This window comes from Sebastes umbrosus, chromosome 23, assembly GCF_015220745.1.
Source record: "Sebastes umbrosus isolate fSebUmb1 chromosome 23, fSebUmb1.pri, whole genome shotgun sequence".
NCBI lineage: Eukaryota > Metazoa > Chordata > Actinopteri > Perciformes > Sebastidae > Sebastes > Sebastes umbrosus.
Genome location: NC_051291.1, coordinates 20,666,016 through 20,693,896, shown reverse-complemented (window position 1 = coordinate 20,693,896; position 27,881 = coordinate 20,666,016). Strand labels below are relative to the sequence as shown.

At 37.8% G+C, this 27,881-nt stretch overlaps 1 protein-coding gene across 6 annotated transcripts in view; it reads left to right on the top strand.

Moving 5' to 3' along the window:
• eps8a (epidermal growth factor receptor pathway substrate 8a) overlaps positions 1–26,880 on the top strand; it is a 39,689-nt gene extending 12,809 nt beyond the window's left edge. For 2 of the 6 annotated variants that reach the window (XM_037760975.1, XM_037760977.1), the window contains 22 exons: positions 5,480–5,570; positions 8,646–8,713; positions 11,365–11,432; positions 11,954–12,115; positions 12,207–12,356; positions 12,453–12,535; positions 12,630–12,766; positions 13,530–13,603; positions 13,874–14,000; positions 15,015–15,103; positions 15,218–15,292; positions 15,583–15,731; positions 15,957–16,134; positions 16,232–16,365; positions 17,447–17,558; positions 17,867–18,007; positions 18,111–18,146; positions 19,701–19,724; positions 19,918–20,143; positions 21,129–21,315; positions 22,253–22,385; positions 25,895–26,880. In XM_037760975.1, the coding sequence (XP_037616903.1) occupies positions 5,506–5,570; positions 8,646–8,713; positions 11,365–11,432; positions 11,954–12,115; positions 12,207–12,356; positions 12,453–12,535; positions 12,630–12,766; positions 13,530–13,603; positions 13,874–14,000; positions 15,015–15,103; positions 15,218–15,292; positions 15,583–15,731; positions 15,957–16,134; positions 16,232–16,365; positions 17,447–17,558; positions 17,867–18,007; positions 18,111–18,146; positions 19,701–19,724; positions 19,918–20,143; positions 21,129–21,315; positions 22,253–22,385; positions 25,895–26,005 (2,529 nt within the window). In that variant the 5' untranslated portion in view covers positions 5,480–5,505 and the 3' untranslated portion in view covers positions 26,006–26,880. Of the gene's footprint in view, positions 1–5,479; positions 5,571–8,645; positions 8,714–11,364; positions 11,433–11,953; positions 12,116–12,206; positions 12,357–12,452; positions 12,536–12,629; positions 12,767–13,529; positions 13,604–13,873; positions 14,001–15,014; positions 15,104–15,217; positions 15,293–15,582; positions 15,732–15,956; positions 16,135–16,231; positions 16,366–17,446; positions 17,559–17,866; positions 18,008–18,110; positions 18,147–19,700; positions 19,725–19,917; positions 20,144–21,128; positions 21,316–22,252; positions 22,386–22,760; positions 22,815–25,894 lie in introns of all 6 variants that reach the window. The other 4 variants (XM_037760980.1, XM_037760978.1, XM_037760981.1 and 1 more) reach the window with 4 other exon arrangements.
• The last annotated feature ends 1,001 nt before the right edge of the window (positions 26,881–27,881 follow it).

Genomic DNA, 27,881 nt, shown 5'->3' with positions numbered 1-27,881 from the left:
ACTATTAAATGTTGCGGACGTTTACCTGAACACACCCGGTTCTCACTCTCTAAAGGAATCTAGTCTGTAAATAGTGACCCTGATAGATCCCCAGTCTTTGAAAATATTCTAGTCTGAGACTAAAAACTCTGTCAGACTTCTGTCTGTTAAAAGTCCTTTTTAAAGTCAGTATGGGAGGCATAAAGCGACTAATGCTTTGGTCTTTGAAAGATAACATTCAGAAACACTTGAACTCTACATGATTAAGGGACATTATCTACCTTAAATGTCAAGGAGGCCTTATCTCTCTCTTTGGCTGGAGTCCCTTTTGATATGTTGGAATCCTGAAGATGTAAAACCTTCCAGTGCTGTATGTCACAGGAAAGCAAAGATTTAAGAGGAGTCACCGTCAGTAGTTTTAGTTTTTTTTCGGTCCAGGAAGAGGGAGGTTTTATCACAGTAAGCAGAGTAAAATAAGTCAAATAAATGACGGAGTAGCAGTTGCTGAGTTTAGAAAACAGAGCTCTAAATGTAGTTTTTGTTGCAGTAGTTATTTGGTTTTTCAAATCTCCCTTCAGAAAAAAGTGAATTTATGAACATTAACACATTAAACTCAGTCTGTGCATGTGTTGACTGACGTGTCCAGAAACAGTTTGTCCTCTGCAGTGTTTGTTCTGCATGACATCAGAGGTGAACTGGATCACGTGACTCCACCACCTTATCAGGTTGGATATTAAACTGCAGAGTAAACAGCTTTAACAGCAGCAGGGACCCTCTGCTGGCTGCTCTCAGATCTGTTTATGTGAAGCAGTTAAACACCTCTAATGTCGCGTTCACACCAACAACCAAGTGGATTTTCTCCTCGCTTCACTCGCACGAGTTGGACGGAGGAGCTTGTCTCCATAGATACCAACAACTTTTCCTCCATCAACCGTGTAAGAAATAACCACTGCTGCTGCTTTGTAGATGTTGGAGAAGTCCCAGATATGTCAGAAAACCAAACGCCGTCGTGTCTGGGTTCATAACGTCACCCGACGGCGAGTTGTATTCACATACAGTGTCATTGCACCGACTGTATCTAGCAGCCACACGTCACTACTGCGGTATGAACCCAAAATCAACAGATTGTGCTGTGATTTAATATCAATAAACAGATCAAAATGAAGCTGAAATAACTACATAATGATGCTGATTAGTAAAAAGTCTGAATTCATGCTTTGTCAGGTCTGTTACCAAGACGACAAGCAAACAACTTTTAAAATGCTTGTTTTCTGAATGGAGTCTGGATGGATCAGTGCCAGGCTATCAACACATGCACAGACTGAGTTTAATGTGTTAAAGCTGCTCCATCAACACTCAACATAAAGTCATCGAGGCATAAATACGGCAGCGACGTTGTTGTGAACGGATCAAAATGATGCTGAAACAACTACGTAATGATGCTGATTAATAAAAAGTCTGAATTCATGCTTTGTCAGGTCTGTCACCAAGACGACAAGCAAACAACTTTTTAAAATGCTTGTTTTCTGAATGGAGTTCTGATCCGTTTATGTGAAGCAGTCAGCAGGAGGCTCTGCTGGCTGTTCTCAGATCTCCAGTCGGCGTCGACTCTACTTGGCGGTCTCTCCTCGCTGGTGGGGTGGCCCGCGTTACCATGGAAACGCCTCACAGCCCCGCTCAGCGTGGTTGTCGCACAAACACGGCTGTTTTAGTGTCGTCACGGCAACTGACATTTCACTATCCGAGTAGTGTGAATGTACATGATGCTGCATGTAAACATGGAGGCAGAGTGTCAGTAGGTTTTTATTTAATGAATGAGCGGAGGACAGAAGGTGAAACTGATCTGAGATGAGCGTCCTCCTGTCTGCTAGAGGACTGATAAGTGAGCTGTTGTCTCTGCAGGACGTTCGGACATGTTTTATAGTCAAAGGTCAGCTGGGAGGAAACATCAATATCTCTTTAGAGCTCAACAAACAGCATCCTGAGCTGTTGTCTCTTCTCACAGTCTCAACCACACTAGTGGACCTAAACATGGTTCTATGTTGGATTTAAATATGTCTTTAAAATAAAGTAAATTAAGAGTTTCAGTAAAGTACAAACTGGGATTTGTGATTTATGTTCTTCTTTACTTGACGTCAAATTTGTTCATAAATTTGTCATCAAGCTCTCAGAGTTCCAGTCGTGTACTAACATCAGTTTTTGTGTAATGTATCCGCTCTGAGAGAGTCGCTATATACATTTCTGTGATATCCACTACTACACGTATAAATTTGTGTATATTGCAAATTGTTATGTAAATATGTGCCCTATATACACAAATCTGCAATATACATTCTTGAGTTGCAGCTATGTAAAATTAGCAATTTATGCTATGCTTTAGTTGCAGTCGTTAGTGTATGTAAATTTGCGATCTGTGCTTTTGCGGTTATATATTTAGGTAAATTGTGCATACATTTATGTATGTACATTTTCAATGTCTACACAAATTTACAATTTCTGCCCCTCTTTAGTTACTGTCACATAAACATTAAAGGGACTGTTTTTAACTTCTTACATCATTGCGGGTCGGTGTCCCATGCGCGCTCGCGTGTGACTACGCTGTTCAGACTCAGACTCCAACACAAACTACACGGAAGCAGCAAAACAGCAAAGTTGTATCTAGTGAAGCTCGTCTGTTAAACAGTGTTGGCCGCGGACGGAGGACGCGGAGGAGACCGTAGCTTTGGTCTCCAGGGCCAGAGTCTCTGCTCCTCTGCTCCTCTGCCTGCCTTCACTCACACACCACACTCGTTCTCGCTCTTTCGCTCCACTCTCACGTGCATGCGCGCTCACTCCACACTGCAGAAGAGTTAGTTTAGCTCTGAGAATATCTAGTGAATGTACAGTGGACGTTTGTGCAGAAATAACTGCTGCAGCTCCTCCAGACCAACAGAGGTTTTCCGTGTCTTGTGAAGTGACGGGGCTCCGCAGAGAGAAACATTATCGTCTCCGACCAAAACTCCGGTGTCTCCCCTGTTCCCTCCGGCCGCGGTCGGGAGGCTGAGGCAGGAAAAGCCAACACTAGTATCAGCATTGATTCATGGAGAGACCTTCGTCTGGTCAGCTAACATTACTGCCAAGCAGCTGAAATATAGTGATATTGTGCTTTTAGCTGACGTGTGTCGCCTCATTGTTTTGACTGATGCTCGTTCATGTCTATGTAGAGCGAACACAAGCGCGAGCCCGACACTGACTTTCGTTGACTTAACGGCCACAGGTGTCGCTGTGAACAAGCATTTCTGATTCTTACAAATAGTCCCTTTTAATTTGAGATATACGCTCTCTTAGAGTTGCAGTTAAGTACATAATAGTAAAAGTAAATAAATATTCTATACATGTAGTACGCAGGTTTCTTTTCTGATATACTCTGTCCTTGAACTGCAGTAAAATATGTATGTAAATTTACAATATGCGCAGATTTGCTATTTATGCTCTTCTTTAATGAACAGTTATCACGTATGTGGGTAAATTTGAAATATAAACTCTGGTGTTGCATTTATTAAAATATGTAAATTTGCAATACAAATTTCTGCTCCTCTTGCAGTAATGGAAACTTATGATATATTCTTTTTTATTTGCAGAACAGATTTATGTAAATTGTGCATATGTTTATGTACATTGTCAATACACCAGTCACGTACCTGTGCAAATTTACAATCTAATCTTTTTTTTTTTATATATATATATATATATATATATATATATATATATATATCCTACTTATTTCTGAGTTAGCAGCTGTGATCAGATAAAGTTTCCTAGTTTCCTCTTCAGACTGTAGTCAGCCTGGGCTCATTTCTCCCACAGCGAGGCCTCACAGGTTCCCCTCCCGGACAAAGCAGCAGATATTATGACCCCCTCCTTTCTGCCTGCTGTTGTCATGGTTATAGAGTCCAAAATGGCATCCCAGCTGCATTAAACATGGCGTCCTGGGAAAAGTAATCACTGGTGACAGACCAGCACTGTACATACAGAGTGATAAATACCAGCCGAGGACTCTTCAGTGTGAGAGGAGGTGTTTTAATCTGAGTCTGATGAGACGTCCGACAGGAACGTTTAATGATTCATTAACGAGAGAAGATGAGCTTGGCGTCCTGAAGCTGCTGACGTCTGCAGATTTACTGATCATACACCAGATGTTCCACTGAGTCAACACTGAAATATGTTAACTATGGGATGAAATGCAGTTCAGACGTTCTTCAGTTTATTATTTATGATGAATTAAATCATCATAATTCACAACTTTTCTGCAACACAAACTCCTCCTCCTGCGTCTCTGCATTGTCCTGTATGCAGCTTTTTAATTTATTTTATTGAACACACATTAAAGAACATACAAGATCTTACAGAGAATACATAAATATATTATAAACGTTATCAAAATAAATGCAAAAAATAATGAGGATTTATATAAAATTATATATAGAAATGTAATAAAGTGCATAAAAAAACAAGAAAAAAGATATTTCTCCACTTTCTTGCTATTTTACTATAGTACTTATTTTGTATTTATTTTTTTAATAATTTGAAAGCATTTATAAACCAAACGGTTGAGGATGCTTCATCATTCAGGATGAACTGTAATAACTTTAAAGAGGACATATCGTGCTTATTTTCAGGTTCATATTTTTATTTTGTGTTTCTACTAGAACATGTTTACATGCTTTAATGTTCAAAAATAACTTTATTTTCCTCATACTGTCTGTCTGAATATACCTGTATTTACCCTCTGTATAAAACGCTCCATTTTGGTGCATTTCAACGGAATTGCAACGGAATTGTGTTGCTAGGAAACAGTTTGGGTCCATGTTTACTTCCTGTCAGCTGATGTTATTTACAAACACTGCAACAGGAAATAAACTGGGACACATTCAGAATGTTTGATTAAAACCATGTAATGGTCTAAATATTGTATATTTGTGACATCACAAATGGACAGAAATCCTAACGGCTTGTTTCAAATGCGCAATTTTTGAATAAGGGCTGTGTGTGTTTCTCAGTATTTTGAGCGTTTTGATACTTTCACAGTATTTATAAAGCACTTAAACCTGCTTTATAATATAAAAGACCTGAAAATCTCACTTTTTACAATATGGGACCTTTAACTAGCTAATGTTAGCATGCTAACGCTAGGAGCTCTGGTGAACATAGTTATACATGTTTATTCATCCTATTAAAGTTATGATTATACTATCATTCTGTACTGTTTCTCTGCACAGAGACGTGATATAATACTGTGTTTTTATCTGCATACCGTTCCAGTTCCTCTAACGTAGCATGAAGTGTTGAATGAGTTCAGCATGAAATCAGATCTCTAAACGCTCCATTAATATCTTCACTTGTTCTTCATCACGCTGCAGAGATCATCAACAGTTTCTCTCTCTGAGTATATGTCAAGCTAATAATAATAATAATAATGGTTATTATGAACAGTGGTCATGTGTGTGTTGTTGTGTTTCAGCTGACGGTCCACTGTGAAGCAGCAGGATGAACGGATATGAATCTCCAGCTCTGGGCTCCGGCATCTTCGGCTCCTACAGCTCACAGATCAAGTCAGTACCAGTCTGTAACGCTTGTTAGCATGTCTGTTAGCATCAGCCCAGATCCAGTACAATGATGTTGCTGGAGGCTCCTTGATGTTTCTGTGGGTCTTTTCAGAGATCTGTGCGTGAATGTAGCATATTCTAACATTAGCATGCTAACATACTAAAAGTTACATGCTAATTGTAAGCATGTTGACATCTAATAGTTAACATGCCTTTTGACACGCCTACCTGTGTCAGGGCAACATGCTAACATTAGCTATTAGCATAAGTACACAATATGAAACTGAATCCTTCTAATTTTTTACCTTAAATGTCCCTTAATTTTACTTTTAATTGTTAGTTATTACTTCTGTCATTAGTTATGCAATTAAGGCATTTTTATGGAACTTTAAGGGGTGTTTGTAATGGATTAGCTGCATGGTTTAACAGGTTTACCACAATTTAATTGAAAAAATTAATGGACTGTAATATACTAAGTAGTTATTTAATGGGTTTTTCTACATAGATTATATGTTTTAAGGGGCAAAATCCCCTTGAAATGTACAAAATAACTTTATTAAAAAAAGCTTAATTTTCCTTGATTCCTTAAAAAAGGTCCTTCATTTTCCATGTATAGCACAAATTTGAGTTTTAATTCATGGACCCTAATATATATATAATATTTTTTAATAGATTATCTGCACAGTTTAAGGTGTTTTTAAGGTGTGGAAACCATCCCTGACTTTGTATCTTTTTAATTAATGTATTTTAATAGTTAAGGGTAAAAAAGAAAGTGACAATTTTTTAGCTTTGCAGGTATTCTTAAATTTACAGGTATTTTTAAAAAAAATTGAGAATGTATCCTATTTTGCAAAGTTGTTTTTTTTATACTCCTTAAAAAGCCCTTAATTAACAAATTAAGTAGATTTTAATGGGCGCAGAACTTTACCCTTAATTTACACATTAGTTTGAAATAGTTGACAATTCTTATTCAGTATTCAGGTATTTAAGGGCTTTTTAAAATTAAAGTTTAACTTTCACGTTAATGGACTCATTAAATGATCTCTGGCTATCAAACACTTTGATTTAGATTAAAGGTGTAAATTAAGGATTAATTAAAGGTATTTTAAGGCCTTATTGTTCCACAGAGATGTACTTTTACACTTGACCTGTGACCATGAAAAGATGAATGTTGCTGCAGCTCAGTTTCTCTCTAAGAAACCCTTAAAGGTCCCAAATTGTAAAAAGTGAGATTTTCATGTCTTTTATATTATAAAGCAGGTTTAAGTGATATATAAATACTGTGAAAGTATCAAAACAATCAATCCACAGAGAAATATCCACAGCCCATATTCAGAAACTGTGTGTTTGAAACAAGCCGTAAGGATTTCTGTCCATTTGTGATGTCACAAATCTACAATATTTAGATTATTTCACAGTTTTAAACGAAAACATACTAAATGTGTCCCAGTTTATTTCGTGTTGCAGTGTATGTGAATGACATCAGCTGACAGGATGTAAACATGGACCCAAACTGTTTCCTAGCAACACAGTTCCGTTGCAATTCCCTTGAAATGTGCTAAAACGGAGTGTTTCAGAGAGAGCATGAATACAGGTATATTCAGGCAGACAGTATGAGAAAAATAATGTTTTTTGAACAATAAAGCATGTAAACATGTTCTAGTGGAAACCCAAAATACAAACATGAAAATGAGCATGATATGTCCCCTTTAAATTAATATTTATTGGAAAGTGTAACTGAAGATGCGTCATGTTAGCAGGTTTTCATTTAACATCTTCACACGGCTTCACAGGGAACACTAAATAAATGCCTTAAAGTGAGTTTAAGTGTCACATTGTGCTTCTACAGGAAACCTGTAGTCTGCAGTTTGAGTTGTTGGATGTGAATGGACCACCACAGTGAAACCGGAGCTCTCTGACTCTAATTGATCCACTTATTTAATCAGCTGTGCTAATTTCCCAAAGTTAAAGTTCCTGCAGACAATGAGGTCAGTGAGCCAGAGAGGAGAGCAGGACCTGGACCAGGACCTGGTCCAAGGCCTGATCCAGGACCTGGTCCAGGACGTTGTGGATAAATGGAGCTGTAACCACCAAGGCGCTCCAAACCGTTAACTAACTGTATCTCTTAACGCGTCGTCTCTGTGGATCACCAGCTGGTGACCTGAGACCCACTGAGGTCAGATTCTACCAGATCTGTTGTTGATGTTCAGTTTGAGGTCACAGAGCTGATCGATCAGCTGATCGATGAGTTTCAGCTGAAGCTGCTCAGCGTCTCTCATCAGTTGATGGTTTAAATAAAGACATGAAGACTGATCCCGGGTTAGTTGTTTCAGAGTGGAGCTGAAGCTGCTCAGCGTCTCTCATCAGAGTGATTCACTCTCATTAATTATTGATCGTCTCATCAGTCAGAATAAATAAAGTGCGAATGTGTGAAAATATCCAGTTTCAGTTCAGTGACACACGATCACCCGTCCTGCTGTCAGTTTAACAGGAAACATCACAACATCACGTGTTCAACAGACTGAAGAGAGACGCTGGTCTGAGGTCAGCTGGACAGGAAGTCACAAACGCATTCAATAAAACTGGATTATTTAACCAGAATATAGAGACAAACAGCATCAACAGGAAGTTATGGACGGGACAGAATATATAGTTAAATACGGAGGGTGACATTTGAAATAACACAAGTCAAGTCAAACCAAAGATATAAGTTATAATAAATAACATTTCTGTTTGAAAACACTGATGGTTTCCAAAAGATTCCAGTTCTCTTTTGTGAATAAAATCTCACTAAATTTACTCGCTGTAGGTCGTCCTTCAGTTTTAAAGGTTCATAAAAGTATATATAAAATATATATAAAAAATAATATATGTATGTATTTATGTGTTAATATAAATTTGGAATATTTTTTAATAATACAATTAAATACAAATTATAACAAAACAAATTTATTTTTTATTAATTAAATTAATTTAAACATTAATTAATTTAATTTAAAAAGAAAAAGAAAAAGAAAATAATGAAATCAATTAAAAATTAAATAAATTAAAACACTAACTGTATGTCTTTCTCTCTCTCAGCGGCCATGGCTCTCAGTCTCCCGAGCCTCCTAGTAACAAAGCCAAGTCCAGTGCCAAAGCTCTCTACGGTGAGTTCATGTTTTATTCTCCTGCTTTCTACTACTACTGCTACGACTACTACCACAACCACTACTACTACTACTGTGTAGGATTAACGTAGAACATCTGGAGAGAGCATATATTTATCTGATGGCTGCAGTAACAGTGCCCTGAGTTCAGTGTGGTTCAGCTTCACATCCTCACTGTTGATCTTCTGTTCATCAGTAACATCATTCACTCACAGCAGAGCAACCTCTCACTCCTGATTGGTCATCTCTCTGAGCCAATCAGAAAGTAGCGCCTGTGTGTGTGTGTGTGTGTGTTATAAATGTGTTCCTGTTGATGGTTCATGAATCATCTCTTATACCTCATGTATCCTCATTAACATTTATCCTAATTGTACCCTCACATGTATCCTCATTAACATTTATCCTCATTAACATGTATCCTCAATGTACCTTCACATGTATCCTCATTAACAATCAACCTCATTGTATCCTCATTAACAGGATCAGATGAAATCTATTTCTTTCGTTCATCAGCCAAACATAAAAAGAAAAGTCAAAGTGAGCCGAGTGTGAACTGGTGAACTCTCTCTGTGTGTTTTTATTCAAGTATTTAAATAACAGGGCTCTTATTTTTGTACTTTTAGCTGTTAACTTGTGACCGTAAACATCACGTCCTCATGAGCCCATCAGGAGGTCGTGATGGAAAACAAAAACTAGATTTAGAAGTCGAGTCTGGCACAACTTCCAAACAAGTCTGAACAGATCAAATCTACAGAAATGCTTCAGTAGACACATTTGAAATGAATCAAATTACCACAATAATTGAGTTTTAAACCAGCCTGCTGCAGTAACAGAGTTCAGTCATCAACGTAGAACGTTTTTCTTCCATAAATTAAATGTAATATAACATCACGTGACAGGAATATTCTTCAAAACTACAACAATAAGAGCTGTGTTGTATAAATCCTGATGTTTCTTTAAGGTCAGACGTGCATGTGAGACTCGTACCGGCCTTCTGTTATTCTACTCTACACTTGATTTTGTGTTGAAGTCCCACAGTGGTTGAACCTCTGCTGCATGTCTGTGTGAATATAACTTTATAACCATCTGACTTTTCACGTGTGTCTTCTATATTTTGGGTGATTTGAGTGTTGTTGTGTTTTTGGAGCTCATTCTGAAAACGTTTAAAGAGAAATAATCTGAGAACATTTAGTAATAGAAATGTTGAGATGAACTGTTGAAGGAGCTCGCAGTAGTTTCAGATGTGTCTTTGTAAAGTTCAGGTGTGCAATTTAAATGAAATACAAAGTAACAAAGTAAAGCTGAATGATACAAAATCAGCTCTCACACATCACAGGTCAACACATTTATTTAAAGGTCCCGTATCGTGCTCATCTTCAGGTTCATACTTGTATTTTGTGTTTCCATGCTGTAATGTTAAAAAAACCCTTTATTTTCCTCGTACTGTTTACCTGAATATACCTGTATTTACGCTCTGTCTGAAACGCTCCGTTTTAGTGCATTTCAATGGAATTGCAACGGAATTGCGCTGCTAGGCAATAGTTTGGGTCCATGTTTACTTCCTGTAAGCTGATGTTATTAACATACACTGCAACAGGAAATAAACATTTAGAATGTTTACGTTTAAAACCGTGTGATGATCTAAATATTGTATATTTGTGACATCACAAATGGACAGAAATCCAAACGGCTTGTTTCAAACGCACAATTTCTGAATACGGGCTGTGTGTACTTCCCCGTATATTGAGCGTTTTGATAGTTTAACAGTATTTATGTAACACTTAAATCTGCTTTATAATGTAAAAGACCTGAAAATCATACTTTTTACAATATTGGACTTTTAACTAAAGAGTAATGAATCACTTCGATCTTGTAGGTCACCATTGTAGGTAAAAAAAACTAAAGCAAATAATTACAGAGCAAGAGGAAGGGGGAAATAAATATAATAGATGTAAATCTGAGAAAAAAAATCCAACATGAAACGAGCATTGATCAACACAGTGAGGCGACACACGTCAGCTAAAACCAAAATATCACTCTATATTTCAGCTGCTCTATATTTCAGCAGCAATGTTAGCTGACAAGACGAAGGTCTCTCCATGAATCACTGCTGATCCTAGTGTTGGCTTTTCCTGCTGGCTGAAGCAGGAAAAGAAACGTTATCGTCTCTGAGCGCGCCCGCAGGGAGACACCGGCACCCGGTCAGAGACGGTAACGTTTCTCTTCCTGCTTCAGCCCCGCTGATAACGTTTCTCGCTGCGGAGCTCCGTCACTTCACAAGAGACGGGAAACCTCTGTTGGTCTGGAGGAGCTGCAGCAGTTATTTCTGCACAAAAGTCCATTGTGCATTCACTAGATATTCTCAGAGCCACTAACTCTTCTGCAGTGTGGAGTGTGCGCGCGTTCACGTCTAGAGGTGGAACGAGACAGCAAGAACGCGCGCGGTGTGAGTGAAGGCAAGCAGGCAGAGGAGCAGTGACTCCGGCCACACGCGAGCGTGCATGTTTCCCGACCCGGTAGATTTATACGCTTAAAAAGTTACAAACAGTCCCTTTAATGGAATATATATATAAATGAAAAAGACAGTATGGTGGCGTCATGATACCAGAACAATGAGAATTTATGAACTTCTCTTCTGTTTCCTCCTTCAGAACAACGGAAACACTTCACTAAAACCAGCATCAACAGTCTGACGGACACGTCGCAGTATCATGTGGAGGTGAGACCACAAACTATTATTATTAATATGATTTACATGGAAATGATTCAACAGCAGTCTTCTTCACCAGATCAATATTGAAAACATTAACAACATCCTCGCTTTTGCTTTGTTGTAGCAACTTGTTAAAGAACATTTAAATAATCTAATTATTAATTATAGTAAAGGTAAAGGTATGTTTTAATAACTTGTGTTGCCTTCTACCAAATGTTAGAGGAACCACCAATCACAGAGCTCCTTGACATGTTTTTACCTGCTAACTCACCAAAGTTAGTTAATATTAATAATGAGATCCTGATTGGTCGGGATGTTTTGTTTTATTCATGAGGTTAATTATTACAATAAAGATAAATTTCAGAATGTTAATATTGATGTTGTTGAATGTTGATTTCACGGTGAATGATTTGAAATAAATATGGACTAAATGAGACGTATACTTTTCCTCTTAAGAGCAGAGGACCCACATATATGAGCAGCTGTAATGGTAATTAATGTTTAACTGTCTTATCCGTCCTGTTCAGCACCTGACCACGTTCCTGTTGGACCGCAAAGATGGGATGATCACGGTGGACGACGGTGTCCGGCGTCTCCGTCTGCTGGACGCTAAAGGGAAGGTCTGGACTCAGGAGATGCTGCTGCAGGTGGAGGAGAAGACGGTGAGCCTCATCGACCCGGAGACCAAGGTGAGACTCTCAGGTACATCTAAATATATTATATATGGAGGAGGCGTCGCTCTTCTGGTTCTCAGGAACCGGACTACTGTTACGGTTTCAGAACGAGTTGGAGAACTTCCCCATCGGGACCATCCAGCACTGCCAGGCTGTGATGAACGCCTGCAGCTACGACTCCATCTTGGCTCTGGTGTGTAAAGACTCGGGTCAGAACAAACCGGACCTCCACCTGTTCCAGTGTGACGACATCAAGGTAAACTCACTCCGATTGGTCCGTTAGTTCAGGGGCAGCAGCATCATCATCATCATCATCATCATCATCAACGTGTCTGCTGATTTTTTCCGTCAGGCGAATCTGATCCAAGCAGACGTAGAAAGTGCCATGATCGACGCCAAAGGAGGCAAAGTGAAGAAGAGACCAGAGGTGCTCAAGTAAGAACCAATCATCAGACACCGTTAGAGGTCGTATTAAACGCTGACAGCTGATTGGCTGATTGGCTGATCTGTCCTCCCCGTCTGTCTGCAGGATGATCCTGAAGAGCGACGGGATCATCCCGCCTCCCCCCGCCGCTCCCGCCCCCGAACCTCCGGCAGCGTCCAATCAGGTGGACGTGAAGAGTCGAGCGGCCGCCTGGTCAGCCTGGACCAATGAGCAGCAAGACTGTGAGTGATGTCACATCATAGAGGGAGTCTGTGTTTATGTGTGTTTACTTTACTAATATATATTTGGGAGTTTTTACTATTTTTTTATTTTACTAATATTTCTTGGATATTCTGATAATATTTTTCGCATATTTTAATTTTTTTGCCTGATTAATTTATTTGTAATTTTATAATATTTTGTTGGTATATTTCACTGATATTATTTAAAAAAAAAACTAGTATTAAAAGTGTGGTACTTAAGTAATATATTTGGGATATTTTACTATTTTTTAATTTTACTATTTTTTAAATATTGCGAAAATGTATTAAGCATATTTTACCATTTTTTTGTCTGATTAATTTATTCATATTTTTCTGATAATTTAACTTACATTTTTAGGATATTTTACTGATATTATTTAGGATATTTTACACATTTTTGTCTGATACTTTACTAATATATTTGGGATATTTTACTATTTTCTTCATCACTTTAATGTTGCAGCTGGTAAAGGTGGAGCTACTTTCCATATACAATAATACATCAGCAGTTATTAGTTGGTTATATTTTGTTTTAATTATCTGAATCTGTAAATTAATTAATGTTGTTAAATCAAATGAAAACACTCAGGAAAAGTACCTCAACATTGTACTTAAGTTCAGTACTTGAGTAAATGTACTTATGCTGGTTGTCTCTCTTGGTTAATAAAACTACAGATGTGATTGGTTATTATTATTATTATTATTATTGGTTATTGATTAGTAGTTTATGTTCTGTGGTCAGATGAGAAGCAGCGACAGATTTCGGAGGACGACGGACCGGTGGAGATGACGGCAGCCAGAGTGGACCGAGACGTGGTGAGTCCTCTTTATTACTGATCTGAGAGCAGCTGGTGTTTAAATCTGAGGTCACCGAGGGTCACATGACAATAGATAAAAGATTTAAGCTGATTGAGGAACGTCGTTTGATTTAAATGTAATCCCAGTTTGGAAGCTTTGAGGGTAAATCTGGTTACATAAAGGAGAACCGACCTCTGGTCTGTTGGTTCAGGTTTAATCATTAAAGTCAGAATAAAAGTCACGTTAAACACAAACCTGAAGGTGACGTTTAAACTGTTATTTTGGCAGCAAATCCTGAACCACATCCTGGACGACATCGAGTTCTTCGTCACCAAACTTCAGAAGGCTGCCGAGGCGTTCACCGAGCTCTCCAAGAGGAAGAAGGTCAAGAAAGGAAAGAAGAAAGGTCCAGGAGGTGAGGACCGGTCAGACTGGTTTCTAGTACTGGTAGCAGGAAACCAGTTAAGTGTTTATGGTTGGAAGAGTTTCAGAGATGTTCTTCAACTGGTGGTTCATTTTTAGAGATGTTTCCTCCTTTTTATTATGACACAAAGCACCAAATAAAGAAAATACACAATAAATGTGAAACCACACAATGAAACCTGAACAAACTACGGAAGACCAGAGAGGCCAGTGAGAAAACTAATTCTGGTTATCCATTATTCTATGTCTGATCTAAATAGTTTTCTCTCCTGTGTTTATGATTTAAGAAAAAGTGGGGGAAAAAATGTTTTGCCAGGATAATCTTTCAAAAATGTAATTAAATTAAAAAGAGAGGATTTAAAAAATGAAGTTAAAAAGAGAGGATTTAAAAAATTAAATTAAAAAGAGAAAGGATTTAAAATATTAAATTAAATTAAAAAGAGAGAGGGTTTAAAAAATTAAGTTAAAAAGAAAGAGAATTTTAAGCCCTGTCTCTTTTTAATTTAATCTTTTGAATCCTAATTTAAAAAGAGAGGATTTAAAAAATTTAATTAAATTAAAAATATCTAATAAAATAAAATAAAAACTGACAAAGATAAAACAAAACAAATGTGTATAATAAAAATATCTAAATCATTGATCTTCCTGAAGGAGGATCATTGTCTGATAATATAAACACAATATGTCGATCCTCCATGTCACAGGATCAATGATCCTCCTGAAGGAGGATCATTGCCTGATAATGTTAACATAATATAAACACATTATCTGTGTCTGATAATGTGTTTATATTATGTTTACTTTTTGTTTATAGCTTATATTGTATATTGGTAGAATTTCAATTTTTTTTATTCTTATTTTATTCTAACATTTTTAATCTATTCTTTTGTTGTTTTTCTGCTTATTTGCCCCAACAAAACCAAAGCAAATTCCTAGTGTATACCTCTTACACCTGGCAATAAACAAGATTCTGATTCTGATTCTGATTTTGCTTTGCGTCCACCAGAGGGCGTCCTGACTCTGCGCTCTAAACCTCCCGGTGAGGACGAGTTCGTCGACTGTCTGCAGAAGTTCAAACACGCCTTCAACCAGCTGGTAGGACCATCATCATCTTCATCATCATCATCATCATCATCATCTTCATCTTCATCATGTGATTATAGATTATATAGAGATATGTTATTGAGGGAGTGTTTGTGTGACCTGCAGGGGAAACTGAAGGATCACATCGAGAACCCGAGTGCTGAGGATCTGCTTCACTTCCTCTTCTCTCCTCTCAGGATGGTCAGTCTGCACTTTAATACTCCAAACAACTTCCTGTTTGTGTGTTTTAACTTAGTATTACTTCTGTCAGCTATTTGTTTTTATTTAGTCTCATGTCACGTTCACACCAAGACTGAAGTGAATTTCTGCCTCGCTTTACTGGCGTGAATTTGCCATTAGTCCCGGGTCTAATGTGCTTGTTTTAGTTAACTAAAAGACGGAGCAATTTAGTCTCATTTTAGTCAATGCAAACTGTTTTAATCATCAGATTATGTCCCTCTACCTGTCCCCCACCTGTCCTCCACCTCCAGGTGATCCAGGCGTCGGGCAGCGTGGATCTGGCTCGCAGCATCTTGGTTCCTCTGCTGACCAGAGAGGCCATCGACTTCCTGCACGCCTCAGGAACAGCAGAGGAGAGACACGTGTGGGTCACCCTGGGAGACGGCTGGACCAAATGCAGGTAATTTACGTAGGATACCTGCGTCCTCAACATCCATTACAAAATACTGGCTTCAGAAAAACTATCTGGCCTCTTTGTCTATATCATTAAACACCTCCATCTTCTAGAACAGACGACCTCCTGCTCCATACGGCTCTACTCTTTGCTTCCCGTCCTTATAATGTGAAAAACGTTCCTAAATAGAAAAGTTAAAACAAGCTAAATGTCGTTGTCCTGTGTGTGCAGGTTGGAGTGGCCAAAGGACCACTACTTCCCGCCCTGCATGCTGATGTTCCGGGACGGCTGGGAGCCGCCGGCGTTCCCGGCAGCGGCGCCATCCAGAGAACAGGAGCTGACTCAGCTGGCTGAGAGTCTCGCCAACGCTGAGATCCACAGACAAGACGAGCTGAGGACCAGACTGGAGGTTCACATCTAGACCATCACTTTACATCCACCTGTATCACATATATATAAATAATATATATATATATTTATTATGTCTTCTCTCTGTGTGTGTGCAGCAGTCGGTGGTGCAGAAGTTCCCTCCTGCAGACGGGTACGCCTTCTCCAACTCCTCCTACAAACGCATGCAGATCCTGGATCAGGACTCGGCCATGGCTGCTTTTAAACAGGCCGTCAGCCACCACGTAGACCGGTAACCCTGAGGTCACATGATGCCCTGGAGAACTGATCCCAGACCTGTTCTTTACTGCCCGTTTACCTACGGAGGACCGGATCTGACTTATTCATCATAAATACAGAAAGGCTGAAATAAATTAACAAACATAGAATACATTTTTTTTTTAAATCATTATTATTAGAATTAAAACCGAAATAATCAGTAAAGAAATGCTTATGAATTTATTTCTGTATTTATACATTTCTTGTATTTAGTAATTTCATAAATACAGAAAGGCAAAAATAAACATAGATTTGTTAAAATGTAGAAATAAATTAAAGACATATATTTATGCATATAAATTAATAAAATTAAGATAATTATTATTAAAATACAAACTGAAATAAATAAGAAATAATCGGTAAATAAATGTTTAGGAATTTATGTATGTAGTTATTCATTTATTGTATTTATTAATTTTATAAATACATAAATAAATAAACGTAGATTCGTAAAAAGGTAGAAATCAATTAAAGACATGTTTTTATCCTTAAATAAAATTAATAATTATTAAGATTAAAATGTTTTTAATTTTTGTATTTATTTCAGTATTTACGTATTTAATTGATGAATAAGACCGTTTTCGTATTCCATACAAATTTTCTGAACTGACTCTGTTCCTCTTTCTGACTGATGTTTATTTATAATAATCTCTTTATTCTGGCTGATTTGAGCTTCTGCTGTTCCTTCAAATGTTTCTTCATCCACTGATTTCATCGGCTTCTTTCTCATTCACACTTTTTCACCTGAAAACTGAATTATTTCCGTTGATTCACGTCTCTAAAATCTTCTTGATCTTAAGCTGGGACACTTCTCCAGGGCTGTAATATCGTTAACGTTAAATAATCTCTAACAATCTCCTTATTATTCAGATATTGAGTTTATAGTTGGAAATCAACATTTTCTTTTTTCTAATTTTGAAAATGTGTTTTCTCTTTGTGTGTTCTGTGTTTTAAAACAATATATAGTATTAAATATTTGTACTTTTTAATGATAAATAGTTTTTCTGTGAACATTATAATTAGTAATAATTTGTGATTGGTTGATGATATTTCAGAAGTTTTGATGATGACAGCAGAGTCCAACCAACACTGTTTGCCAAATCTAAATATGACTTTGTGGCGAGAAACAACACGGAGCTGTCCGTCCTCAAAGACGAGGTCGTCGAGGTTTGTTTTTAGTCATCATTTATTTAAAATAATATACCTATATTGTTTTTTCAAAAGGAAAATTATGTTTATAAGACCAAACGAAGAAAGAAAGATGCTATATAAGTGTATTATTTACATTTGTCTTGTTAACATACCTCTCCTAAATTCCCACCTGCTCTTTCAAACTACCTCTGAATACAGTCAGGAAGCTTTGTACATTCTAGTTTAGTTTGTAATAATGTGATCGATATACCCTATAAAGTTAGGCGATAGATGCTGTAAAATCTGAATGAAGTTCTGAACTGAAGTCTTGGCGGTCTTGTCAGGTTCTGGACGACAGGAAGCAGTGGTGGAAGGTTCGTAACGGCGGCAGGGCGTCCGGCTACGTGCCAAACAACATCCTGGAGATCACCAAAGCCGTGGACATCACAGGCCGAGGAGAGCCCATCTACAGCCACACCATACAGGTTTATTAATGCTTCATATTAATCACTTCACCAGTTTCATCATCATCATCATCATCATCACTGTCTCATCCTCCTCCATGTGTTTTATTTTGATCTATTGAAGCTTATGATGCCAAAGAAGGAGTTTGAGTTGTTCAAGGTAGGGCGACTTGTGACCAGTGGGTTTAGTTTAGTGTGCTTTGCTGTGGACCGTTTGATAAAGGAACAGTCTGACATGTTGGGTGTTTTGTGTTTGTGCTAAGCTAGGCTAACTACGTTCAGGGGCCAGGAGCATAAAAATAAACCTCATCTTTGTCTCAAATATAATTTAAAGTCAGACTTGCTATGGACACTTAAATGTACCTGTTGCATAAAGCTTCCCGATGAGTGACTAATGTAAGACTGACTTAGTTGGCCTGTCTCACAATGCATTATCGGTGAAATAAAACACTTCACAGAAGAGAAAAAAATGGTGGATGCAAAAGCCACGCCGCTCCAAATATGGGAGAAAATAACAGAAAATGTAAACTGTATAAATTGAATGTGTAAACCGTTGAAATATTTAGCTACAAGTTAGCTAAAAGTTATGTTTAAACAGTTGAAAAAGTTAGCTAAAAGTAGGCTAATGGATAAACAGTTGAGATAGTTAGTTAAAACTAATGGATAAACAGTTGAAGTAGGCTAAACATTAGCTTATAGTAATGGATAAACTTAAACTAAGTTTATGCAACTGGCCCGGGTTGTTGGTAAGACGTCTAACAGGACTATTTTACTGAATGTCAGACTGTTCCTTTAAAGGGACTGTTTGTAACTTCTTACACGTATAAATCACCCTGGTCGGTGTCCCATGCGCGCTCGCGTGTGGCTACGCTGTTCAGATTCAGACTCCAACACAAACTACACCGAAGCACCAAAACCGCAAAGTTGTATCTAGTGAAGCCCGTCTGTTAAACAGTGTTGGCCGCGGTCCGAGGACGCGGGGGAGACCGTAGCTTTGGTCTCCAGGACCGGAGTCTCTGCTGTACTCTGCTCCTCTGCCTGCCTGCCTTCAGTCTCAGCTCGTTCCACCTCACGTGCATGCGCGCACACTCCACACTGCAGAAGAGTTAGTTTAGCTCTGAGAATATCTAGTGAATGTTCAGTGGACGTTTGTGCAGAAGTAACTGCTGCAGCTCCTCCAGACCAACAGAGGTTTCCCGTGTCTTGTGAAGTGACGGAGCTCCGCAGCGAGAAACGTTATCGTCTCCGACCGGGTGTCGGTGTCTCCCCTGTTCCCTCCGGCCGGGGTCGGGAGGCTGAGGCAGGAAAAGCCAACACTAAGATCAGCATTGATTCATGGAGAGACCTTCGTCTGGTCAGCTAACATTACTGCCAAGCAGCTGAAATATAGTGATATTGTGCTTTTAGCTGACGTGTGTCGCCTCATTGTTTTGACTGATGCTCGTTCATGTCTATGTAGAGCGAACACAAGCGCGAGCCCGACACTGACTTTCGTTGACTTAACGGCCATAGGTGTCGCTATTAACAAGCATTTCTGATTCTTACCAACAGTCCCTTTAAGTGTTTAGTTGAGTAATAAACCAGTGTAGTCAGTAATCTCAGTAGGTTTTAGTAGATTTGGTTGCAGTGAGTTTGCTGCTGTGAATAACACATTTTGTTTCACCGTCTCATCACCACCATGTTTCATGTTTTATGTTTCATTTCACGTTTCCAGCAATTACTGGGAGAGTTGAACGAGGTAAACGAGGTAAACGACAAACACGACGTTAGACATTGAGCTTCACATATTTCAGGTTCAGAAGGTCGAGTACAGTCTGTAAATGTTTGGATGGTGACACATTTTAAACGTGTCTCTATCTAAACACCTACAGACTGCACTGTGAATCACTAGTTTAAGTTTCAGAATAAAAGCCCCACCTGTCCTCTTTCAGAAACAGACCCCCAGGACCGACTTCATCCCCAGTAAACCGGTAGTGACTCCGATGCCTCCGGCTCCCACGCCGCCTCCTCCGGCCCCCGCCAGGCTCCCCACGCCGCCGCTGCCTCCTCCGATCGCCAGCAGCAGCAGCGCTTTCAGCCGCAAGAACAGCACCACGTCCAGCGACAACGGCAGCGTCGCCATGAGGGAAAACAACCAGAAACCTCCACCCGTCCACCGTGAGTCCAACATGACAGCAAACTGTCTCCAGAAGTCACAATCAAAAACATCTCCTCTTATTGAGCTTTAGTGTTATAGGTTTTTATTTTTACTTTATTAATTCATCATGTTAAGCTTCTTTGAGAATCTGTCAGTTTGGAGGAACAAATTCTCAAGAATGAAATCATAGTATTTTGGGAATAAAGTCGTAAAACTTTTAAGTAATATTTGGAGAATATTTCGTAATATTTCAAGAATAAGGTAACATTTCATCATAATCAAATCATAATATTTAGAAAATAAAATATAATATTTTGAGAATACAGACGTAATATTTCAACAAGAAAGTTGTGTTAATTTGAGGAGAAAGTTGGAATTCAAGAATAAAATAAAGTACTTCAAGAATAATGTTGTAATAGTTTGAAGTGAAGAGAAGTGAAGTGTTAATATTTCCTGAAATATAAAAATATATGAAAAATACAAAAAATAAATAAAAATAAAGTTGTACTATTACAAGAATAAAGTTGTAATATTTCAAACCTAAAGGCACAATATTCTGAGAATACAGTTATAATATTTTTGGACATTATGAGAAAAATTAATTTTGAAAATAAAGTTACAACTTTTTAGTTAACTAAATATTAACTAAATGTAATGGCTAAACAGTTAAAATAGTTAGCTAAACATTAGCTAAAACTGATGGATAAACAGTTGAAATAGCTAAAAGTAATGGATAATGCAACAGACAGGTAAAACAGTCGTAACATGAGAAAAATTAATTATGAAAATAAAGTCGAGCTGAAAGCTCAAAATATTGCATATAAAAGTTTTTTCTCATAACATAGCGACATTTTCACACATTTTGACTTGAGAGAGATTTTTCTTCCTATTAGTGTCTAATATTAATAATCATATTCATCTGATAATCAAACCACCAGTTCATTAATCGTCTGTTTCAGTGTTTTTGTAACAACCGTCTACAGTAACGTGTTTTTCATCCTGCAGGCAGGAAATCCAACATGGAGGAAGTCCAGGACGAGCTGATGCACAGACTGACTTTAGGTCGCAGCGCTCAGAAGAAGTTTCAGGGTTGTACTCGCGGCGGCAGCGAACCGCCGTCCAACAGCATCAGCTACGACTCGTCACCTGACCACGTCAGAGCCTGGTTAGAGGCCAAAGGCTTCAGTCCAGTGTGAGTCTCTTTATACATTTAATCCTTTAATACTCTGACATGTGTTCATATAAAACCACTGACCTGTTAGAGTTTATTTCTGCCAGGAACAAGAAAAATATCTGTAATATTAGGAATTAAAAACATGTAAATACTCATGCAAGTCAACATTTTATAAAATAAAATAATAAATATTTAAGTCAAATTTTGGCTTTTTGAAAGTCAGAATTGTAAAAATCAAAGATTCAAGCGATTAAAAAAAAAAAAAATAAAGACATAAACAATATATGGTTAATATAATGAGGTACAAAGTCGACTATTATGATGATTATTTTATGAAAACAAAGTAAAAACCATCTGTTGTCATTAATGTTGTGTTGATGTGTTAAAGTTTTAGTGATTTGAAGTTGTACAGTGTCAAACTCGTTTTTAAGAGATTTTGAGGGTTTACAAGTTCAGACAGGAAAGATTATGAAATAATAATAATAATAATTAATAATAAAAAAATAAAAAAGACGTTTGCATCTAGAAGTTAATTTCAAGTTGCAATTTTAATTTGAAAGAGTTGCTCAGATGATTTTGGTGGAACTCCGATGCCAAACATAAATTCAGTTGTATTTCAAGTATTCAGTATTAAATATCCCAATGAGGTGTTCAGTGATCTCCGTAGACAGATACTCCGATTTTCAAAGTGTTCTGGTTTCCGTTTGTAGTCTGAGTACCAGAGGTGTGAATTTGAGTTCATGTGACTTTGACTCGAGTCAGAATCGAGTCACAAATTTGACGACTTTAGACTCAACTTGACAAAATCAAAAAAGACTTTCAGCTGGACTTTGACTTCAACACCAGTGATTCATGACTTCACTTGGACTTGAGCCTTTTGACTTGAAAATACTTGATACCCAAAGATTAAAAGGTCTGTTGTTTACTGTTGACCGCGTGTCTCTCCTGTGTGCAGCACCATCACCAGCCTCGGCGTCCTGACCGGAGCTCAGCTCTTCTCTCTCAACAAGGAGGAGCTGAAGACGGTTTGTCCCGACGACGGAGCGCGAGTCTTCAGCCAGGTCACCGTCCAGAAGGCGGCGCTTGAGGTGAGTGTCACAGGTCACACGTGATGTCATCGACCACAACGCACCTTAAAACTTGGCAACATGTTTTCCTTGTTAACGTTTGAGACGTTTTATTCTGAAAGGGTTTTTCTTTAGAGAATATACATACAAAAATATCAGCTTCCAAAAACAAACCCTGGAAACATTCAAATGAAGTCTGTTTCCTGTCAGCTGCAAAGCTTTAGTGTTTTTATATTAAAACAGCCGCTCATCAGGTCTCTATTGTATTAAGTCTGTTTCCTGTCGGAGTGTTTGTCTCTGGAAGCTGCAGCTCTGTTGAGGCTCTTTTCTGTCTTCAAGCTTTCTATCCCCCAACTCTGCCAAGGTCTGGTGTGTGGTGTCTATTTCCACCTGCAGGTTTTCTTCTGACCCTCCTATGATCTTCTGAATCTGTTACCACATTCATTAAAGGTATCGTGTTCACAACCAGACGCTCGCCGCTTCGTTCTGCTCGACAGATTTAAAGGAACAAATACCCAAAGCCTTTTTTTTAAGGTGATACCGTCAGATTAGGACTCATCATTTCTAGTATTAATAAGCAGATTTTGTTCAGATCTGGTGGTTAAGATGACCCAGATCATGTCTCCACTGAGAGAAAAATTAGAAACTATTAAAAAGAGCTGCTGCAGATCAAAACAGAGACGTGGCCTCGAGTCATAAATCTGATAACTTCAGACTCAACTCGACAAAATCAAGAAAGACTTGAACTTTGACTTTAAAACCAATGATTCCTGACTTCACTTTGACTTTTCAATTAGAATGACTTGACATCCTACTGCTTGACTTGTTGGTCTTGACTTGGGACTTGAGACTTATTTGTGTTGACTAAGGACTTAGCTCGTCTTGACTAGGGACTCCAGTTGGGACTGTCCTCTCTTGACATGTTATTTGTTGGTCTTGACTTGGGACCTGGGACGTACTTGTTTTCATTTGGGAATTGTTGGTCTTGACTTTGACTTGGGACTTGTTTCTTTTGACTTGGGACTTGACTTGGGACTATCCAGTCTGGAATTGGGACTCCAGTTCTTTGTCGGTCTTGACTTTGGACCTGGCACATACTCATATTAACTTGGGACTTGTTGGTCTTGACCTTGACTTGCCTTGGGACTTGACTTGGGTCAATCTAGTTTGGACTTGGGAATTACCTGTCTTGACTTGTGATTTCTTGGTCTTGACTTGGGACCTGGGACATACTCGTCTTCATTTGGGACTTGTTGGTCTTGACTTTGACTTGGGACTTGTTTCTTTTGACTAGGGACATGACTTGGGACTCCAGTTGGGACTTAATTCATTAATTAATTAGAATAAATATGATTTCCAGATTCTGTCCGTCAGAACGAAGCTCGTGACGTTTCATGTGTAGCAGCATTTTAAGGTAGCGCCACTATTTGTCTCCCTGCCGTGCTGCTGTGTACAGTTAAGTCCTCCTTAAACTCCCTGAATGAACCAGATCAAGAATGTCCCACTTCCTGTTGACCCCTGATCCTCACCTGGTGCCCTCTGATCCCGCCCCGCCCCCCCCCCACCTATAGAGACCAGGATGTAGACCTTCACTTGGCGGAATGAGATCTTAACAGACAAACCTGTGTTCTGTGTGCTAGCTTAGCTTAGCTTTGATTAGCAGTCAGTTAATCGTACAGATGGCTGCACCATTTACTATCAGAGTTTAACTACTCGGGCTGTACCGAATAATTCATTCATAACGTTGACATTCAACTTCTAAATCAACATTTGAATTCTACTCAGCTTCTGCTTTGTTTCTCTTTTTGTTTCTGACTCGTGTGATTCGAACATTTCCAATAACTCCAGAGCGTTGTAAAGTCCAAAAGTCAACATTTATTGAAAGAGAGATGGATGTAATCATTTCCCAAAATCACAACATGTTTTTATCTAAGGAAATATTCTGCCTCAATCCATATTTGTTGGCATTTAGTCTTTCAAAAACTCCATTTTCACTGAGGTCAAGAGTTTTATCATTAAAGAAAGTCGATTAAATAAAAAAAACGACTAACTCATTTAATCCAATGGATAACTTTATTCAAATTGAGGATTTTCTTCTTCAAAAAAAATATTTAACTTGGGGTGATGTCATTAAATATAACAACCGACATTCGAAGCTTCATTCGAAAACCTGAATAGAAGCTTTGAATGTTAAAAAACGTCCTTCGGTACAGCCTTGCATTTAAAGCTCGGACAGATATTTACCTGAAGAAACGTTTTCACCTGCAGCTGGTTGCACAAAGACATCTACAGACAGAGAATAACCGTTACAACACTACATATGTCTAATCCAATGAGGACAAAAGGTGACTTATTTAACAATAAATGCGTAACTAAATGATTAAATAAATACAAAAATAATTTAATGAACAGATACAATTACAAGTAAATAAATTATTACAGTATATGCATAATTTAATAAATATATTAACGGTTTAATTTTTCTACATTTCTACAAATCTATTTTTAGTTATGCATTTTAACTTTTCAACTTTTAGCAATATGTGATTTTAGATCATACCTTTATTTTTACTTTCATAATTTTTTTCTAAATTTCAATTTTTATTTCTGTATTTTCTACATTTGTTTAAAAATCAACAAAAGAAAATTAAATGTAGAATTTCAGAAATTGGTAAATACAGATTTGTAGAAATTAAGCAATAATTATTTATTTCTGTGTTAATTTCAGCATTTATTTATTTATATATATATATATATATATATATATATATATATATTTTTTTTTTTTAATCAATTTGACTGTTTCTATTTTTATTTAAGCATTTATTTTATTTATCTATTTATTTTTTGATGAGTCATTTTTTGCCTTCCATACTAATCCGTCTTTCAACAAAAAAATTTATATTATTTGCTTATTGTTTTGTACAAGTCGTATGCGGTTCGACTCGGCAGTGTAACAGATCTTTGTGCGACCAGTTTTAGAAGGTACTACTTTGTTTCCCAGCATGCACCCTGGCTCAACCAGCTGACTCATACTGTAGAATATTTTCATGCTCCTGCTCTTCACAGCTCTTTACAGCAGCAGCAGACGGCTTCTTGAGGTTGGTTCAGGCCTCTGGCTGCGTTTACATGGAGTTTAACTGCAGTATATAACCATATAACACCATATAAACCATATAACACCATATAACCACAGCCAGCGCTGTTAGCTCTGAGTGACCAGAAGATTTTCTCTCTCGTTAGCTGATAAAATCTTCTGATTTCCAGGAGGAAAGAGACGCTCAGTAGATTGTTGGCAAAGAAACGCTCAGTCGCTTCAGAAGCAGCGAGAATTAAAGATTTCACCTTTATGTTTTTTTCTGTTTCACGTCTAACGAGTTGTTTCTCTACTCTGTTTCCTCCCCATGCCCCCACTCCTCTGGATCCTCTTTTCTTTGCTTTCCTTTTACATCTTTCTCTCTGTCTTTATTTCTTTATTTCTTTCTTCCTATCTTCCTGTCTTCCTGTCTTTGGCCTTGTTGCATCTCCAGAGGGGTTCAGGCTCTGAGCTCCAGGAGATCATGAGGAGGCGACAGGAGAAACTGGCAGCCAACACCTGTGATTCAGGGGTGGAGTCTTTTGATGAAGGCAGCACCCACTGAGCTCCACATGGCTTCCTTCCTCTCTTCCTCCCTTCCTTTCCTTCCTTCCTTCCTTCCTGCTTTTACTTTCATTTCTATTTTTCTTTCAAACTGCAGCCTGCTGTTTTCTCCCACTCTTGATCCTCAGGTGGCGTCCGACCACGCCAGGTTTGTGGAGATCATGCGTCGCAGGCAGGAACTCCTCAGCTCGCCTCCTTAGAGAAACACTTAAAACAAACCGAACCAGCCGACTGACGTTTGGACCGTCCGATATTTAAACCACAGAGAGAACATTCTGCCATGTTTGCCTGAAGTTCATGTCGACACTTTCAGGATTCTGGAGGAGTTTTGTTGGTGTTTTGTAAAAAGTGAAGAAAAGCTGCTCAGTAGCTCATTTTCCAAAGCGAAACCTCTCAGTATTAATGTCTAGAGAACGGCTGGTAGTTCGTTAGCTTCAGATTGTGCCTCTCGCGTATCGTTACAGTAGAGTCACAGAGATGAGCTGCATTTTTCTGATAGACAAAACCCCGACAACAACATTTCTAGAATCTTCTAACCATGTGGGTAAAAAAGATCAGTCCTATGTACAATGAAAAAATATTTTTCACCTGTTTCAGAAGTTGCAGATAGTAGATAAATATTCCTGGCTGCCATATGAAAATATAAAATAATGGACTAAATATACCTAATAATAAAACTTCAAAAGAAAAATTCATAATATTTTGTGCAAATAATATAATATTTATAACTTGTGTGCAAGATATTATAGATAGCATCTTACTTGCAAGATACTTTTTGTACAAGGTATTGTACATAGTATTTTGTTTCCACAATATAATACTTTTTTTTTTTTTACAAGATATTATAGATGGTACTTGTTCCCACAAGATAATACTTTGTGTGTTAGATGTTGTGGATAATATCTTTTTCCTACAAGATAATACTTATGTGCAAGTTTTATAGAAAGTATTTTGTTCCCAAAAGATAATACTTATGTGCAAGATGTTATATAGTACCTGTTCCCAAAAGACAATACCTTGTGTGTAAGATGTTATAGATAGTATCTTATTCCCAAAAGATAATACTTGTGTGTGATATATTACAGATAGTATCTTGTGTGAACAAGGTTTTTCAGGACTCTGAGAGGACTGAGAGTCTTTGAGGATTTAAAAATACCTTTAAAACTGAGGTAATGTTGTTAATCGGCCATGTTGGATTGTCACAGATTTCTCTTTCAGGAATCAGAAGTTGAATTTTGTGACTTTAATGTGATGATGATGATGATGATGATGATGATGATGATGATGATGAACGAGAGGCACAAACTGATCAGAGTAGTTCATATAACTGACGGGTTGATTGTACAGAAAAAACAAAAGGAATTATTTGAGTGTTGGCTTGAATATATTGTTCTAGGAAACACAATAATACTGATAAATATAACTGTACATTTCAGATATTTTGGGCCAAGACAATTACAATATTCATAGTATATAATCTTATTATTTTATGGTTGTATCAAATGTTTAAATAACTTAATATAATTGATGATAGAACTGATCCGCTGAAAAAGCAAAAAATCCTTTTCTTGAAATGCACAATAACTTTATAATGATGTCTAATTTATGGACATCATGTGATTTAGAGTTAGTGACACAAACAGATTTCTTCAGATGATATTAGATTTGGCGATCAACATTTTTGCACAATAAATAATAAAAAATGTATTTCTGTGCTGAAGGCGAGTGTAGAATCAAACCTGTCAAATGATTCAGAATCACAGTTTAGTGTTTCGTTAAAAGTTCAGATGTCGTCCAAACACTGAGATGAATGTAGTCTGATGACATTTTATAAACATGATGAATGTGTTTCCTTCAGGCTCCGCCCACAGTAACCA